Here is a 19,731-nt window from a genome sequence, read left to right as displayed (position 1 = left end):
TTCCAACGGAAGACTGGAATAACCCAGGCGTCAGCCGCAATGCAGCGCCGCAAAGTGACCTAGGGAGAGGTGAATTGCTTAAGGCCACATAACGAGGTGGGTAGTCGAACTCGGTACCTTTTGGGTACGAAGCAAAGACCGTACCACTGAGCCACGCTGCCCCCTAGCAAATTCTAGATGACCATGCAACCAGCAAGATAAGGACACATAATACTGAAAACCATTCGTAATATAAAGGTAGATATGCAAATTAATTAAAATATTTTATTCTACACTGAAGAACATTTGTCATGGATCGTTTTGTTGTTGTTCTTTTTTCTTTTCAACTACTACTACTACTACTACTACTACTACTACTACTACTACTACTACTACTACTACTACTACTACTACTACTACTACTACTACTACTGATTATGATGATGATGATGATGATGATCATCATCATCATCATCATCATCATTATCATCAAATTAAAAAAAAAATTGAATATATATGTTTACGACGGTAAGACTGCTTAAACTGTCATATATTGGTCTACTTGTATTTTAAATATAAGATGAAGCTACAGGCTACAGTAGGTTGTAGGTAGGCCTAGTCCTAGTCTAGTAGATAAACCCAAGTAAAAGTAGCCAAGGCCTGCTGGTATCATCGCTGGATAATTCTAATTCAAATATGATAATATTTTGTGCATGAAATTGATGTCATATTTTTCCTTTGACTGTTAAAAAGAGCAACCAGGGCCACCACCCGCTCTGTGTCATATATAAAAGGCCAGCTACAGCCTTCGCTTTTGTCTTTGTAATTGTAAGTTTGTAACAAATAATCTCATTAAATAGAGGTCTAGGCAGGTGTTGTTAGGAGTAGACAAGAAGAATGTGAGTCTGGACTGGAGGACGAGTCAAATTTAACTTCGAGGATATTATTATCTATAGATAATTTTAATTTCAATATAAAAGGCAATTTACGAGACTTTTCTTTGGTTATGAATGGATTTTTAAAATTAAAATCCCTCTCTCAATTGTTACAGTTACAGTGAAAATTTACAATTTCCTACCACTCATCAACTACCACTCAGACTCAGAGACGTGAGCTGAAAAAAAATTGTTGATTCTAGTTATAAGTATACATAGTATGTACAATTATGTGGTGCTATCACTTTCGTGGTTATTCGCAGTAGTGTTGCGAATAGTGATTTACGGCATAATCACTATTCGCAGTAGTAGAAGCGCTCTCTCGTCTCTGAAAATTAGCCATTGTTCCCTCACTGAACACAACAATGTATTTTCTGTTCAAAATGGCATGTTGTCGAATGGATTGAAGTTGAATTAGAGTGTGTTAGTTTGAGAAGGAAAGAAAAGGAGAGATGATTGAAACATTTTGTATGACTAAGAATTGAGATTTTGAACGTTTCAACTTTTCCTTCAAGTCTGAAACTTGACCAGATTGTGTTTTGTTTTGTTTTTGTTACCCCAATCCAATCAATGAAAATTTTCCCATCCCCACCTCTCCGACTTGATCATTCGTTCACATCTTGAAATCTGTCAGATTACTTTAATGAGAATAGTTACGTCCCCATTTATTGTTTTATTTACCGTTAGTTAAATATATTTTATAAAGGTTCCAGGAATCTCTGTCTCTCTCTCTCTCTCTCTCTCTCTCTCTCTCTCTCTCTTTTCTCTCACACACTCTCTTGTCGTTGCTCATGACTCATATCCCAGTGCTCCTGCAAATAATAAAAGTTACCATCAATAAACTACCTCTACTGGTACAGCCACCACCACATCATCATTACTACTATTACCACAGCAACCTCCTCATCATTATCAAAACTATAGCAACAACCACCACCTTTACATCATCATCCTCCTTATCATCATTGCTACCGATGCCACTACTACAACCACAACCATCACATCATCATCATTACTACCACTGCCACAGCTACCACATCGTTATCAAAACTACAGCAACCGCCACCACCATTACATTGTCATCATTATCCTTATAGTCATCATCACTACTACATCATCACCACCACATCAACAACACCATCACTACACAACAACAGATATACGGTCATTGTCAACGAAAGGAAAAATAATAATAATTGTAATACAGTGATGCCAAAACTCCGGTTTCACCGGAAAAAACTCCGGTCTGGAGCAAAAAATTCCGGACTCCGGGCAACTTCCGTCAAATTCCGGTGAGGTCAATTTGTTCCAAGGATACCCCCCCCCCTTTCCACTACATTATTGCCACTAGTATTACAACCATCATCACTACCACTACTACTGCAACCACCACCACATCATCACTACTACCACTACTACTACAACCACCACATCATCATCAGTACCACAACTGCAACCACCACCACCACATCATCATCATCATCACTACCACTACCACAACTACCATCACCATTACAATCACCACCACCACATCATCATCACTAACACTACTACTACAACCACCACCATCACATCATCACCACTACTACTACACCACATCCGCCTCATCATCACTACCACTACTACCACAACCACCACCACATCATCATCTCTACCACCACTACTACAACCACCAGCATCACATCATCGCTACCATTATTACTACAACCACAACTACCACATCATCATCACGACCTCTACTACTACAACCACCACCACCACTACATCGTCAGTACCACTACATTACAATACCACCACCACATCATCATTACCACTACTACTACAACCACCACCATCACATCATTACTACCACTACTACTACAACAACCACAACCACATCATCATTACTGCTACTACTACAACCACCACCACCACCACCACATCATCACTACCACTACTACTACAACCACCACAACCACATCACAATTACTGCTACTACTACAACCACCACCACCACCACCACCACATCATCACTACCACTACTACTGCAATCACCACGACCACATCATCACTACCACTACTACTACAATACCACCACCACCACCACCACCACATCATTATTACCACTACTACTACAACCACCACCACCACATCATCATCACTACCACTAATACTACTACAACCACACCACATCATCATCACTACCACTACTCCTACAACCACCACTACTTCATCATCATCACGACCTCTACTACTACAACCATCACCACATCATCATCACTACCACTACTACTACAACCACCACCACTACATCGTCATTACCACTACTACTACAACCACCACCACCACATCATCATTACCACTACTACTACAACCACCACCATCACATCATTACTACCACTACTACTACAACCACCACAACCACATCATCATTACTGCTACTACTACAACCACCACCACCACCACATCATCACTACCACTACTACTGCAACCACCACCACCGCATCATCATCACTGCAACTACCACTACTACTGCAACCACCACCACCACACCATCACTACCACTACTACAATACCACCACCACCACCACCACATCATCATTACCACTACTACTACTACCACCACCACCACATCATCATCACTACCACTAATACTACTACAACCACCACATCATCATCACTACTACTACTACTACTACAACCACCACTACAACATCATCATCACTACCATTTTTACTACAACCACCATCACCACCACATCATCATCACTCCACCACTACTACAACCACCACCACATCATCATCACTACTACCACTACTACAACCACCATCACCGCCATATCATCATCACTACCACCACTACTACAACCACCTACCACCACCTATCACCCAATCATCATACCACCACTCTACTACAACCACCACCACCACATCATCATCACTACCACTACTACTACAACACACCACCACTTACTCATACTACTACTACTACTACTACTACATAACTACTACTACTACTACTACTACTACTATCTACTACTATACTACTACTACTACTACTACTACTATATACTACTACTATACTATAATATATAATATAATATAATAATAATAATAATAATAATAATAATAATATAATAATAATAATAATAATAATAATAATATAATATAATATACACATTTATTTTTATATAGCGCTCATTCTCGTGTAAAATGCAAGCTCTGGGCACTTTACAATATAAATATCAATTTTAAGTGAAAAAAATAATAATAATTTATAGCCAAATCAAGGATTCATAGAGTCAATAAAAACAAATACAGTAAAAATGTGTCTTGAGATTCTTTTTAAACGTAGGTAAAGACTTGCACTCCCTCAGACCACGTGGTAGTTTATTCCAAATCTTGGGGCCGAAACAAGCAAACGATCTATCACCAAATTTTGTTCTTGATCTTTTTTCTGAAATTTTCGTTTGGTCATTACATGATCTTAAAGTGTAATTTTCAAATTTACACATGACCACGTGATCTGTGAGATATGCCAGTGCTATACCAGTCAAACACTTATAAACAAGACACGCTGCTTTGTAATATGTGCGCTTTTCAATGGGCAACCAGTGGAGAGAGGCCAACAAAGGGGTTGCATGACCAAATTTTTTTTTGCCAAAAACTAATCTTGCTGCACTGTTTTGCAGTAGTTGTAATTGTTTAATAGAAGCCTGAGGCAAGTTGACAAGCAGTGAGTTACAATAATCTAGTTTCGAAAAAATGAGGGAAACAACCAATGTTTTACATGTTCCAATTGCAATATACTGACGGATCGAACTGATTTTCTTCAATGGAAAGTATGAAGATTTACAGAGAGCAGAAATGTGAGCTGACATTCTCATTTCTGAATCAAAATAGACACCCAAATACTACTACTACTACTACTACTACTACTACTACTACTACTACTACTACTACTACTACTACAACAACAACCACTACAATATCATCATCACTACCACTACTAATACAACCACCAGCACCACATCATCATCACTACCACTACTACTTCAACCACCACCACCACCACCATATCATCATCAGTACCACTAACAACAACCACTATGACATCAGTACTACTGTGAATAGAGGAAATAACTATTCACAATACTACTGATACTGTGAATAGAGATGGCCTTAGTGTTATTTAATAGAAAAACCCATCTATTTCATTGAGCAATGAGCTAACCATCTTATTGATTTTGATCTTAGAAAACCGACCATCACTGCTACTGTTACTCATTGTTACCATCAGCACCAGTGATTAGATTAACTTTATGTTACTTTTCTTTATTTTAACCTTCAAGCTTAGTCTTTATTACTTAACTTATATAATGGTTTAACTGATCTGTTATTTTGTAAATTGAGACATCCTTATTTATGGTTATTGTCAGGGGCTTTGTAATCAGAGCTTCTCATAGAAACTATTCCATCTTGGATTGCCCTTGCCCTTGTCGTGATTGTGTGGATTGCAACGGCCCATGATGAATTTGAATCATTGAATTTATGAAATTGTGGATTTTAGTCTAAATCCTCTAATTAAGAGGAAGTCAAAGACCAAGAAAAAGAATTTAATGAAATGCATTCAATCATTACTTGATGAATTGCAAGGATCTTTAGTCCTTTCTTTCTCCCATTTTTTTTTTTTGTAGGGGCAAGTGCTAATTTTGTTACCAATGCTATTTACTAGTAAAAAGGAAATAAGCAATTCTATGAAACCATCTATTGATAAATATACAATTTCCCAGACCAAGTAATTATCTTATTTCTTCCCCACAGAAGCAAGTGGAACAGTCATTTCATTTCCCCCTAACAATCAAGAATCAAGTAAGATGAGATGGACTGTATGTATTATACTTTTTATGGTTGCTTTGTTGCCATTCACCATTTCCACGGGTGAAGTTGAAGCAGACCATGGTTTGGACGATGAATTTGAACAGGTGGAAGATATGTCAGAATTACAAAGTGCTGAAAAAGAAAGTCATCATCACATTGGCATCAACCCTCGAGATTTGAATACAGGTGAAAATAGTGTCAGAGATAGTTTAGTGGAGGATGTCTTGTTTGAGCAAGCTGATAAAATGGAAAGCAGCATTGCTTTTGAAAAAACTTCACAGGGGCATGAAAGTTTGAAAAAAAATTCTCATGACAATGAATTACATGGGGAATGCATAGCAGAAACTCTATATGATGAGCTCTATAACAAAAAATTAAAATGTTTCACTGATGATTCACAAATGAAAAATGAACAACCAACTGTTAATGACAATATTTATGAAGCAGATCTTGCAACTAATCAAAACGAGGAGGAACTTTCTGATTATATTTCAAAGGCTGATGAAAACAAAATAAATATGCAAAATGAGGAAAGTGATACAGGATCTCCAACAAAAAAGCGAAGATATTTTCCTCTCCTCTACACTTTTGGTTCTATGTTTACATCATTCTTAGCAGAATTTGGAGATATCTCAGGCTCGTCAGATGCTACATCATCTAATTCATCTGTCCAAAAGAATTCTACTTCTGAGGATGGATTAGCATCAAATTCAAATATCACATCAAACAGTACAGACCAAGGGAAAAAAACAAGATTTCAATGCGCATTGCATTTGAAAAACACCTCAAATGAATTGAATGGAACAGCAATGGTAGAGTATACTTTTAATTTATTGTTATGAAACAGATTATTACACTTACATATAGCTTCCTGGAGGTCCCAATAGCTCAGTTGGTAGAACAATCGCTTCACACACATGGGGCCCGAGATCAATTCAGGGGAAATCGAGATTTTTTCTCTGTCTCCCCTGTCCACCAAGCAGTGATTGGGTAGCTGGGTCTGTTTGATCTGATGGAAAGTACTTTGCAATTGACTAGCTTCCTATTCAAATGTTAGAAAATAATTGCTATATTGCCCTTTTCATGCTTTAGAAACCGGGATAAACTCTGGCTCTAAAGGACTACATAGAGCTTCCTGACATTTTGGACATTTGTAGCAACTGACTTTATAAGTTAATGATTCATATTTTCTCATAGATGTTTTGTGCTCTGACACCAAGCTTTCATTTTTAACAAGTTTTATTATAATAAAGATTCTGATATAATTCTGCGGTTGCAGTTAAAAAATATGTAGCTCTATTAATTTTTCATAACAATATACAGCTAGGTCTTTATACTTTATAGATAATTATCACAACAATCTTATAAAAAGCAAAGACATTGTGCAGCAAATTTATGAGATCAATACAATAAGTTGTGGTGATTACTCTTTTTAAGAAAGTCTCAAAAGCTGTGAGAGTCAGAGGAATTTCATGAAAATGAGCTTTTATTCTTCATTATGGAAAAGATGCTCTAAAATTTATGTCTATATTATTTTTTGGCTGTATTCAAACCTATAGATAATAGCTGATATGATATATACTATATACTTGCAAAACAAAATTGTATTTACATTAAAAATTGTCATCACATTTAAGACGTTGGTTTTGATGTGTGGTGTTATTGTTTGCAAGATTTTTTTTAAAAACTCAAGTGTTTCACAATTTTGCTGCCCACTGCTTACAAGAAGTTTGTCGAGCAAAAAAAAAAAAATTACCCATGCTTCTTTATGGACTACTTTCAACTCAAAATAACATCTTAATATTTATTCCAACATTTATTGACAATGACGTAATTTAGAAGTACAGTCGACTCCACTTAATCGCACACCCTCAAAAGTTCTGCTTAGTGTGTCAGTTAAGCGGAGTGTGTGATTAAACGGAGAAGCTAACAATTGCACCTAAGCCTTTACTTACATGTGCAATTCATATATAGGACCTTCCCTTCTGGGTTTTCTATGGGCTTGGGACCGTCGTTTTCAAGACATAGCCTCATTAGAATGTTTGTTTCTTCATTTTTATTTATTTATTTTTAATATTTTGTTGTTTTTTGTTTTGTTTTTGATTTTATTTGTCTTTTGGTTGTCACTGCAAACAAGGTGTTGCGATTAAGGGGAGATGGTGTGCGATTAAGCGGATTATATTGAAAAAATTCCAGTGTTGCGTATAAGTGGAGTGTGCGATTAATCGATGTGCGATTAAGTGGAGTGAACTGTAGATGGTTGTGTGGTTTGACAACTTGAAGCAGGTATTTCAGATTGTAAAGTGGTAAGATAGTACAATTTTCCTACAATGATTGATTATTCATTTTGGGAACGTCACCAAATCACTCAGATGCTTAGATACTGTCTGAGATCAATAAAGAATCCATTTGGTCGTATTTATCCATTTTGTCATTTTACTATCTGATGCGCCTGCTTCAAGGTGCCCAACCACACGACCATGTGCTTTTTAAAAAGATCAGATCTTAGCATAGTCACTTAATGTTGGAATAAATTATTTAAGATGTTTTTGACTTGAAAGAAGTCAAGATTGTAAAATTTTGCCCAATAAACTTCTTGTAAGTAGTGGGCAGCAAAAAGGTTAAGACAGCATGTGTGCATAACATAGTTTATGTAACTTGTGTTTAAGATAAAAATCGTGAGGACAATAACACCATGCATAACAACAAAAACAACTCAGCCAAACAGTTTTATAGTACACCCTAAGAAACACAAAGGAAGACAGTATTAAATGTGTATACTTTTTAAAATACTTTTTATATACATACAGGTGAAAATCATCAATAGCACAGAGCTGTTGGAGATACTGAATTTCAGCAAGAACCAAAAATCTGCAGCATCTCCATGTGTCTTAGTCATGTTTTATACCAAGTGGTGCCACTTCAGTGCTCAAGCTGCTCCTGAATATAATGCTTTGGCTAGGGCATTTCCGCAGTTGGATGTTTTAGCTGTTGACACATCACATTTTAGCTAGTATGTATGATTTTCTTGTTTTTTATTTATTGATAAATTTTGAATTTTTATTTACATTTATAGACCATCTTTTCTCCATAATCCCAAATTCTTATAATCTTGAATTATCTGTTATCTGGGAAAGCAAGATGAGTACAGGGCCCATTCTTATGTAGACTAACTAAACACTGAGTCAGTGCATATATCCATTACAGTGATGATAATCATCCGCGGAATTCTGGGATTTTAGGATTTTCTCATAAATTTTCCGCTGATTAGTGTCTTGTGTCAAATTTTGACACCTGTGCTCAGTTGTAGGAATTTAGGTGACTCTCCCATTTTTATGGTATCAATCTAGACAAAATGGCGCCAGATGTCAAAAGTCAAACAAGGCAATTGATGGTCGAAAAAGAAAGGGATAGGGGAGGGAGTATATGAGTCTAGATTTTATTTGTAAGTGGGTCAAGAGTGGTAGTGCAGATATAGGTTTGTTTAAAAAAGATAATTATTAAAATTTCCACATAATTTGAAAAATAAAAGTCCCATCAATCAAACTACTCTCTCTCTCTCTCTCTCTCTCTCTCTCTCTCTCTCTCTCTCTCTCTCTCTCTCTCTCTTCTCTCTCTCTCTCTCTTCCTCTTTCTTTTTCACTCTCCCTCTCTTTCACTCTTTCTTTGTCTCTCTCTCTCTCTTTCTGTTTCTCTCTTTCTATCTTTCCCTTCTCCATATTTCTCTCTTACCCATTCTTCTCTATCAATTTTCATGTTAACCTTATAAACGTCATCTGGTTATGGAGAGATGATATTAATCTGATACAATTCTAAGGGGTGCTCAACTTAGTTTACTCTTTTTACCTTTGCTTTTACAATGTTTTACAATTTGTATTTATTCAGACTTATTTATTTCTTATTTGAGCGACAGTAACAAAGATAAAAAGTAAAAATATATATAATAATAATAATAATAATAATAATAATAATAATAATAATAATAATAATAATAATAATAATAATAATAGTAATAATGATAATAATAATAATAATAATAATAATAATAATAATAATAATAATAATAATAATAATAATAATAATAATAATAATAATAATAATAATAATTATAATAATAATAATAATGATAATAATAATAGTGCACATTTGTTGAGCAGTTTTACCCATTATATAATGCAGGCTCTGGGCACATTACAATGACATGCACATATATAAGAATAGCATTACACCATTGCACAGCATGATTCCACTCACCACAAACACTTACACGCGCTTGCACACACACAATCACAAAATAATAAGAAGAATAAGAATGATGATAATAATAATAATAATAATAATAATAATAATAATAATAATAATAATAATAATAATAATAATAATAATATTAATAATTCATTTATCATTCATTGAAGTAGCTGCTCACAGAAACATGACCGAAGAAGATGAGTTTTCAGTTTCTTTTTAAATGTTTCTAGGGCTGTTGATTCTCTTATTACTAACGGCAATTTATTCCTCATTCTAGGGCCGGACCAAGCAAAGCTTTTCTCCCCGGCTTTAAGTCTCGTTTTAGGTATCATTAGAGTTTTTGAATCGGAAGAGAAATGAAGAGATCTTTGCGGTTCATATATCTCAATGAGCTCTGTCAGATAAGAAGGGGCACTGTTTTCTAGACATCTAAAAATTAATGCCGCTTCTTTATATTCTGTACTTTATATTCTAAATACTTTCAGGCCTTTTGACAAAAAGTTAATTTTTATTCTCTTGAATAGAAGGTGTTTAAAAAATCGTTTTAAGTAAGTTAGACTTTATTATAAAGAATAGATGTACAATAGAAGTAGTAATATACTACTACAAAACTATGATATGTTATGTTATGATTTTGTTCGTTTTGACCGATGGACCAATACATTTTCCTCCTTTTTGACAAATTGTCATTATAATCACTGATAGTAAATAACCTTAAAAGTCCGTCCATATGTAGACTAACTAAATTCAAGTCTCAGACTAAATATGACCTTGATGTTTGCTGAAATCTATGATTTAATCAGTTAGAGGTTTGTTACTAGGATACTTACTTCATTGTGAACAATGTGGCAGCCATATTGCTTGGATTTTTTAGGTCTTTACTTTAGATGTTACTGGCTTTAAAAAGTTGTTAAAATTACAGATTATTGAGAGTACACACAGTATGTAGAGACCGATATAAAAAAATCAGACTCAGATCAGGAGTTGCATGAAAATTTTTTGCTGAGGCTGAAACAAGTTTGCTTTGAAAAAAAAACCAAAAAAAAACCCCCAAAATACAATGGAAGTATAATGAGGACAAGAGGTTTTCTGCTCATATTGAAACTGACTGGAATAATGTGAAAATTATGTGATTCATTGGAAGCACATTTTTTTGTTTTATTTTTTTGCTTATGTGTGTGTGTGTGTGTGTGTGTGGAAACTCTTGACCTTAGTCACATTCAGTATGTTGATTGCATGACTTGATTCATCATGTGACTATGGCAGTTAAGTAAGGTGAACGTTCAAATAGAAAAGGAGACTAGACAAAATTGAAAGCGGCTGTGGTTTGTCATGGCATGCTGGGCAGTCTCTGGTCTTTCCCACCCTAACCTTTATTCAGCTGCATAACATCAGGAGTTGAGCTGCAGATGCATGTTCCTCATATAATTAATTTGTATAGAGTTTAGCCAAGTAGCCTTCATTTTGTCTTTCCCACAGTCTCTTTCATGATTGACGGTCGCACATTCCCCACCACCTACTGTTTCCTGGCTTGCAGTTATCTATTTCAGTGCTTAAAGGGCCATATTTCATCAACAGAGGATCGTCATGTCCTGGGTCATTTGTATCGATGAGAGATTCTGTGGGCCTTAAACAAAGGGATACCAGCCCTTTCCCCTAAAAATCTCAATTTTTAAGAAGGATACATGATTACAATCCAATCACAGATAGTCATACAGAAGACATGGGCCACAGACCGACCAAAGAGGGAGTATAGAAGTGTTAAAGCTACAGCACTAGGAACAAGTATGAGCTATAGGGGTAGATTAAGAAAAGTAAGGACGTACAGAAGACACCACACTACAGAATAAGTGTGAGGTGGGTGGGTGAGGAGCAGAGCTTGTACCACTCACCAGTGGGTTCTGTCTCTTGCACCTTAAGAGGAAGGGGTACCACCTACTCCCTAGCCCGGTTATACCGCCAGGGACTCGGTCGCACCTATAACAAACTCAGTAGAAACAGGGAACACCACGGGAAGGTGCTGTTATGGACACAATAATACACGAGAGGCCATATGCAATAATCTCTGTCAGACAGGATTAAGCAGCGATCAATGCACCTGGAAATGAGTGGTGTTGGGTTCAATATGCACATCTATTTCCTTTCAGCAAGTGGGACGTCCGGCCCAGACCTTGCAGCTCCCCCGAAGGGCTAGAGCTCAGGTGGTCGCTGGTTTGGATAAGTAAGTAAGTAAGTAAGTAAAGTGGCTGTGGTGCTGATTGATTATTTTGTATTGGAAAAGTTCAAAGACTGATTTCATACTAGCACAAAATAATCGATTTGGCTCAAGCAAAATTCTAGTCTAAAGTCCACCCATCTGAGATGAGAAAATGTTCATCAGAGCCAATGTTTTTAGTCATTTGTTTCACTCAGGCTTAAGATTGGAAGGTATTTTACTAGGCTAGCAAATTACTAAATTTAGTAACTTTACCTAAGAAGAGGCTGAGATCATATATATTAGAGAGTTTATGCTGAACTTTCTGAACTTTCTTTGAGCTTTCTGAACTAATTTCAAAACCACCCTTTACTGTCAGACAGAAATCCACTATGATATTGCTAGCAGACCAATTAAATAGGTATGAGGCATGGTCAGCAGATGTCCTGCAGAGGAGATCTTTTATCAACATATTCACTCAATATCCAGCGGTTCTGCAACAAGTCTGTCTCTCAGACTCAGACCAATACTATGTGTATTTTTGTCATGATTTGCTCTGCCAGGGAAGAACAAGCTAGTTTAATACATACTTATGGTAACAACATAGAGAGGTTTAGTTGTTGACTGCAGTGACAAAACGATTACTATAGATATTGCATCATCTATCAAGGAGAAATAAATATTAAATATTAAAAAAATATATACATTTATATAAATAAAAAGATAAAACCTGAATTGAAAAAGAAATGGACTAAAAAAAAGAAAAGAAAGAAAATATTTTTAACCCCACCCCTGTCCCCGAAAAAAACAAAACTGATTACTAATGGATTAATTGTCCTTTTTTTCTACCAGTAATAAAAAGGATTTTTTTAAAAATGAAAATTTTGTAAATTGTTGTATTACATAGATAAAATTTGGTCCCATGGGAGGAAATTCTACTTTTGTAACAAAGAGAACGGACATAAACAATTTTTAAAATTACATTTCATTTCTCTAAGATATTTAGGTCATGTAATTATATGGATCTTGAGAATTATCCCATTGTATAAACAATTTAAACAGATGTTTCAAAGAGAAATTTGTTTATTTTAGGATGAATTTATTGTTAGCTGAGTTGTACCTTATAGTCTGCCAGGCATTTCAAAAGTTTCCCAATTTTAAGAAGAGCTATTGTGGTTTTAACAATAGTTAAAATTAGGCATTGCATTCATCTAGTTATGTTTCAACACATTCAACATTATCACCTCTAATTTGGAAATGTTTTTTTTTTGATGGTTTTTTTTACCTCTCCAGTTTGAATGCCAAGTTTGGTACTGTAGCTGTACCAAATATAATGATATTCCACTCCAGATCAGCAGTACGATTCAATCATACAACACGGGACTTGGATAATTTTATACAATTTGTTCACAACAATACAGGTAGGTGGTATAAGAATAAGTCTCTACTTTAGTCATCACTACTTAAAACATCTATCTTTATTAATACCATATTTCATGAGTTGTATTCTTTAAATGACTATAACATCATAAAAAAAAGAAATCATTGTTTATTATACAAGCAGTATGACTATCTAACAATATAGGATTCAGCTCTTTTGAGAAAACCTAATATACTTTTTCAAAAAAACTTGCCGAGCAGAAAAGAAGGGAGGTGATCCTGTTTCTTATTTCTATGTGTATAGATTTAAATGATTAATTCCCTAACACATAAAATTTACATCTTTATTGTTTGTCGAGTGTAGAGCAGTATTCTTATTTACTGTTTTTGTTACCATTACCTTTCACTCAGTGTCTTCTTTCAGCCACCCCTTTCTCTCACATGCGCACATTCTCACACATACACCCAAACAGTCACACACACGCACATGTGCAGACTCCTATACACACATCTGCTTTCATAGGCATATGCAGGCCTTGATTGAATTCCTCTTAGGGCAAAGGAATGACAGCCTCCTGGCTGCACAAAGTCATAAACTTGACTCAAGATTTTCTTTATTTTCAGGGTTAGAACCAACTTCGTCTATAGCAGTTTTACCAGAAGATTATGAAGGCCCATTGTCGAGTAAGGTTGTACAAGGAAGAGATTGGCTTCTATGGCTTGCATGGGCTTTTATCCTTGTTTGCTCCATTTACGGATTCTTTTTTAGTTTATATGGGCAAGCTGTCATCACTCGACTGAGAGTTTTGTGGGCTGAACATCAACATATTGCATGATCATTTATTTTTCCATGCTAGTAGTACCATTCCATTATGAAGGAGGATAAGAGATTTCCTGGCTTCAAAGCTGATATTTTTAAAGGTTATTGAAATGCAAGGGCATGATTAGATACTGCTAATTACTCTTTCCTCAAAGAACTGTTTGAACAGTGCATCTTAGTTACAACAAAGTCGATGGGACTGGAGGTTACGTAAAATCCCTGGTGTCATTTTTTTACCTTAATATACAAGGGATATAACCCTGTTAGTTATTATAGTTTGTGAAAATGAATAGATTACCCACCTTGCAATCTTGCTGCTGCTGCCACAGCCCCCCCCCCCCCCCCCCCCCCCACCTTCAAAGCACCACGACAGTCAACTGCTTGGCTGGGTTAATGGGTCAAAATTAATGGGTTATCTCTTCCCCCATCCCCCCTCCTCCCTTTCACAGCCATCATCTCAGAAATTTATTCATTTCCATGTCACATTCCTCTTCGCACCTTGCCATTTATTGTCATTTGCAATGATACGCTTAAACACCCAATCTACCACATAAAAAGAGATCGAATAACCCATTGCAATGTGACTGGGAATAACACTCCTGCAATGCCCCCATCCCAACACCTACACCCTAATTGTAAGTATTGTTATGTGAAAGCGGTCCACCAGACATGCCAGCGTGTAGTAAGGTTCACTGAGTTCAGACACAATGCAAGAGTTTACTTTGTGCCAGTCTTGTATTCACTTGGCATACTGTTGCAGTTTTAATTACTTCGTTGTAACCAAGGTGTGTGGTTATATACTTCATTGAATGGGAGGTGATTTAAGTAGTGTCAAATAGAAAGAAATAGTGGAAATTTTTAGTTTCCATTTAAGCCAAGTTTTCATTGGATCGGTGGTCATGGTATTTGAGTTAAATTGTATTAAATAAGACCCAGCTACAAATACAAAAAAAAAAAAAAGCATTGTTAATAGTTTGACCTTTCGATATGAATAATTAAGACCATGAAATTAAAATAGCTCTCATTTTTCACTGTTCACGGCATTCAAAGTTACAATTTGAGGTAAACTTCTAATTTTCTCTCTTTTTTTTTTTTCTTGCCCCATCATTCCCAATTTTCGAGATGTTAACAAAGCAACCTTGTACCGATAGTATGTATTCTTTAGGATATCATTGGAAAATATTACTTTATCTATAATCATGTATGACAAAGAGAGAGAAAGAGAGAGAGGGAGAGAGAGAGAGAGAGAGAGAGAGAGAGAGAGAGAGAGAGAGAGAGAGAGAGAGAGAGAGAGAGAGAGAGAGAGAGAGAGAGAGAGTTTTTTGTTTGTTTGTTTTTTTTCATGAGTATTTTTTTTATTTTATGTGTTTCTGGATTTATTTTTGTTTGATTTTTTTTTTGTTTGTTGTATTTTGTATGCTGTCTTCTTTTCACTAATATGATCTAAACATAAAAGTGGTACCTTGCTCATTAAATTTCTCATTTACTTTAATACAAATGAATTGAAACCTACATCTCACAGGATGGCAACATTACATCATTTACTTTGTTGCTCATTTTCATGTAAACGGCACTCAATGATTGAAATGGGAATCTCACAACAGTTACATGAACACATTGTTATGGTTAAGAGAAAACCAGTCACTGTAATCAGTATTTTGCGATATCACTCTGATGGGTGAAAAGAAAGAAAAAAAATAGTTCTTCAGAGCCAGAAGACCAATTGAGTCAGATTCCATCCTTGTTTTCTCAGCAATAAATGTACAGTAAATAATATGGGGTCAGGCTCTGCTACAAGATAGAACTTGTTGTGTATGAAACATTGCCAGCCAAAGCTAGCTTCTTGTATTTTTTCCTCTACTAGTTTTGCCAGGCATTGTTACATACACTTTTCAAATATCTTTATCGTTTAGTATGATTAATTCATTTATAGACTTGACAAGCAATCTTAAATTCAACTATAAGTGATAAGGGTCTCTCTGAAAATTATTGGTCTCAATCCCCCCCCCCCGGGTTACTAATCATATTTATGCAATTATTATTTGATTATATGTTAATTTCAACTCTGTAAATATACTGTCACCAATTAATACTGGGTGGGGTTCCTGACCTCCCATAGTGGGCAGGGATGTACTTACTGTGTCTTCTATCCCCCTATATCTGTTTTCCAACATGCTTTCTGTCTTTGTTTTGGAATGAGTACTTGGTTTTGTCCTGACCCTGGCTGGGAGAGAAACAGTCAAATGTATAGTTTTGGGAGATGATATTTTTTTCCTTGTAAATCATCTCTCTGTTATGCATTGTACTGTTTAATTAATATTATAATTATATATGATCTTGTAAACATTTGACTGTATCCCTCTTAGTTGGGACCTGTGCTTGTGTCTGGATGAGACTTTAAGGTGATCTCAAACTGAGTACTTTGATAGTGTGCTCTCGTAATCTACATCTGTTTCCTATTTAACCAATTCCCCTTTGTCTTACCTTTTCTTGGGTGCTCTAATTGTAATTCTAGAACTTTTTCCTATCCGATTTTCTTCCTTTTTACTGGCGCTTATATGACCATAATGTGCTGCAAGCGCCGTAAAACCTTCAAAAACAAAAACATCACCAATTAATATAAGCATGCTTACGTGTTTGATATACCTTACTTTTTTTCTCTTAGTTTTTATTATGCTGTTTGTTTTTGTTTGTTTTTTTTTTAGTATGTTTTTTTCCCCTTGTTTAGTTATCACCTAAACATTGTTCATTGTATTGACACGTATTACCAAGGATGAAATAATCAGTTTTCATGCATTTCAGTTCTATTTATTGATAATAGAATGTTGTTGGAAGTGTGAAAGGAAGTGTCCTGAAATATGTTTATATTATTATTATTATTATTCTTATTATTACTATTCTTCTTCTTCTTCTTCTTCTTCTTCTTCTTCTTCTTCTTCTTCTTCTTCTTCTTCTTCTTCTTCTTCTTCTTCTTCTTCTTCTTCTTCTTCTTCTTTTTATTTATTATTATTATTATTATTACTTATTATTATATTATTATTATTATTATTATTATATTATTATTATTATTATTTTTATTATTATTATAATTTGTTCAGGTTGTTACTAATTATTAGCCAGAAAAGGCCTCTTTTTACTGTATTTTCAATAGAATTGCTACCCTTAATAATTACTATTTTTTTGTGTGATTCGAAAATAAGATTTTGCATATTTTAAAAAATAAAGCTGGAGTAGATGAACAAATTTGACGAAAAATTCTTTTCAGGCATCAAGGACCTTGGATGCATTACATTCTCTTTCTTTTTTCAAACTTATCCACTGATTAACAGCTAATCACATCTATTCAATCAGATAATCATAAAAAAAATTCCACGGTTCATCCCACCACTATAACTATAATTTAATTACATGTCAATGTTTTGCAATTTTTACTACAATTTCCATGCATTATAATGTGGAGGGATGGAGGGGTAGGGGTCGGGGGCTCAAGTCATTATACAGTTTTATTATACTTGTTACTAATGCTGTGTACTGTTCAATGATTTGACTGTTGTAAAAGAATTTTTGCGGGGGGGGGGGGGGGGGGGGGGGGGGGGTTATTTTATTGTTGTTGTTGATGTTTTTTCATTTTATCTATTTATTTGTTTATGTTTTATTAAATAATACTGCTTGTGACATTAATGACTGCATGGAAGAATGGCGAAAATGCAGTTTTTACTTTATAGATAACAGTGTTGTAAATAAATGGGGTGGTGCATCAGCAACATGCCATGATTTCATGCAAATGTGGCTATCAGGCATAAAAATTGCATTGATATTCAGGTTTTCTTTTCTTTCTTTCTTTATTATTATTTTTTTTGTATTGGATAGATTTACTGATAATAATAACTTCAATTGAATGTATTGAAAGGAATGAGTAAAACAGCGAATTATTAGTAAACACGTGGAATTGCATTGGTATAATGTGTAGCCCTCTTGAAGTTATTGTAATTGCAAATAATTTAAAAACATTATCACATTATTTTATCTATCATCACCCCCTTTCACTGTCATTCATCATTACGCCATTACGAAGTGTAAGATTTGAGACAATTTCATTGGAAGCAGTAAATGAGGATTTGTGTGCACAATGTAATGAAAGAAATGTCATTTATTTATTGATTTGTTACTGTTATGCATTTGTATTTTCATTTCAGTATAATCGGTATCATAGGTCTCACTGTGATACTGATAGAATGCTTTTGTTTTGAGTTCATGTATTAAATAAAATGTACGCTTTGAAAAAAACAAAAACAACCCAACATCTATTTGTTGTTTTCATGATAGCAATCATTATTATTGTTGTTTTTATCATCATCATCATCATCATCATCATCATCATCATCATCATCATCATCATCATCATCATCATCATCATCATCATTATTATTATTATTATTATTATTATTATTATTATTATTATTATTATTATTATTATTATTATTATTATTGTTATTATTATTATTATAATTATTAATAATAATAATCATGGGGACATGTAGCAAGTGTCCACGTCGCGTCCCTGGAATCCCTCGCTGGAGACTGGTGCTACAACATGCACAACACCAACAACAACTTCTCCATAATGGAGACAGGATGGTAAAGGGATAGCCCCTCGGCCCTCACCATGGACAACTTTATGATCGTTAGCTTCAACGCAGAAGGACTGTCATCAACAAAGATATAATTAATGTCCAACCTCAAGGCAAACATACTTTGTCTACAAGAGACGCACAAGATTGTGGCACTAAACATCCCTGGCATGCACCTAGTCATACAACATGATCGTGATATTCACGGTAGTGCTATCTACGTCAAAGACATATCAATAGTGACATACAGCCAACACATGACAGAAAGTCAGGTGGAAATTATCAGAATTGAAAGCAGACACTTCAATGTGATATCTGTCTACAAACCTCCACCCAACGCCATTCAAGGGGCCAGTTACATCCAGCACAAATGAGAAACCAATAATTGTGATTAAGTGACTTTAACAGCCACAGCGCCAAATAGGGATACAGCGATAACAAAGAAGATGGAGATACTGTTGAGGAATGGGCTGACCAATATAATCTGACATGCGTCCATTACACAAAAGACAACCATCATTTTCAAGCGCTCGCTGGAGAAGAGGCAACAACCCAGACCTTGTATTTGTGTCTTCCAGACATCTCCAAAACTTTCAGAAATCTGTCGGCAACTGGGTGGGGATCCTGACCTCCCATAGCGGGCAGGGAGGTACATATGGTGTCTTCTATCCCCTTATATCTGTTA

General features: G+C 35.2%; 1 protein-coding gene across 2 annotated transcripts; it reads left to right on the top strand.

The window, feature by feature from the left end:
- Positions 1-540: 540 nt before the first annotated feature.
- Positions 541-15,375, top strand: LOC144973026 (uncharacterized). 2 transcript variants are annotated; one of them, XM_078914972.1, is made up of 5 exons: positions 541-807; positions 5,717-6,585; positions 8,584-8,786; positions 13,509-13,636; positions 14,220-15,375. In XM_078914972.1, the coding sequence occupies exons 2-5, from the start codon at positions 5,770-5,772 to the stop codon at positions 14,429-14,431; spliced, it is 1,359 nt and encodes a 452-aa protein (XP_078771098.1). In that variant the 5' UTR covers positions 541-807; positions 5,717-5,769; the 3' UTR covers positions 14,432-15,375. The 2 variants fall into 2 exon arrangements, with proteins under 2 accessions (XP_078771098.1, XP_078771096.1); XM_078914970.1 differs by lacking the exon at positions 541-807 and adding an exon at positions 4,637-4,761.
- Positions 15,376-19,731: the final 4,356 nt, after the last annotated feature.

This window comes from Berghia stephanieae, chromosome 5, assembly GCF_034508935.2.
Source record: "Berghia stephanieae isolate SIO BIC M18660-M18661 chromosome 5, UCSD_Bste_1.3, whole genome shotgun sequence".
NCBI lineage: Eukaryota > Metazoa > Mollusca > Gastropoda > Nudibranchia > Aeolidiidae > Berghia > Berghia stephanieae.
This window is presented reverse-complemented; position numbering and strand designations above follow the sequence as displayed.

What these genes read in the sequence shown, in the direction of transcription:
- LOC144973026 (XM_078914972.1), top strand. Translation starts at nt 5,770, where the DNA reads ATGAGATGGACTGTATGTATTATACTTTTTATGGTTGCTTTGTTGCCA. An exon ending in GACACATCACATTTTAGCTA is followed by an intron (nt 8,787 to 13,508) that starts GTATGTATGATT and finishes TTACCTCTCCAG; the next exon opens with TTTGAATGCCAAGTTTGGTA. An exon ending in ATTTGTTCACAACAATACAG is followed by an intron (nt 13,637 to 14,219) that starts GTAGGTGGTATA and finishes CTTTATTTTCAG; the next exon opens with GGTTAGAACCAACTTCGTCT.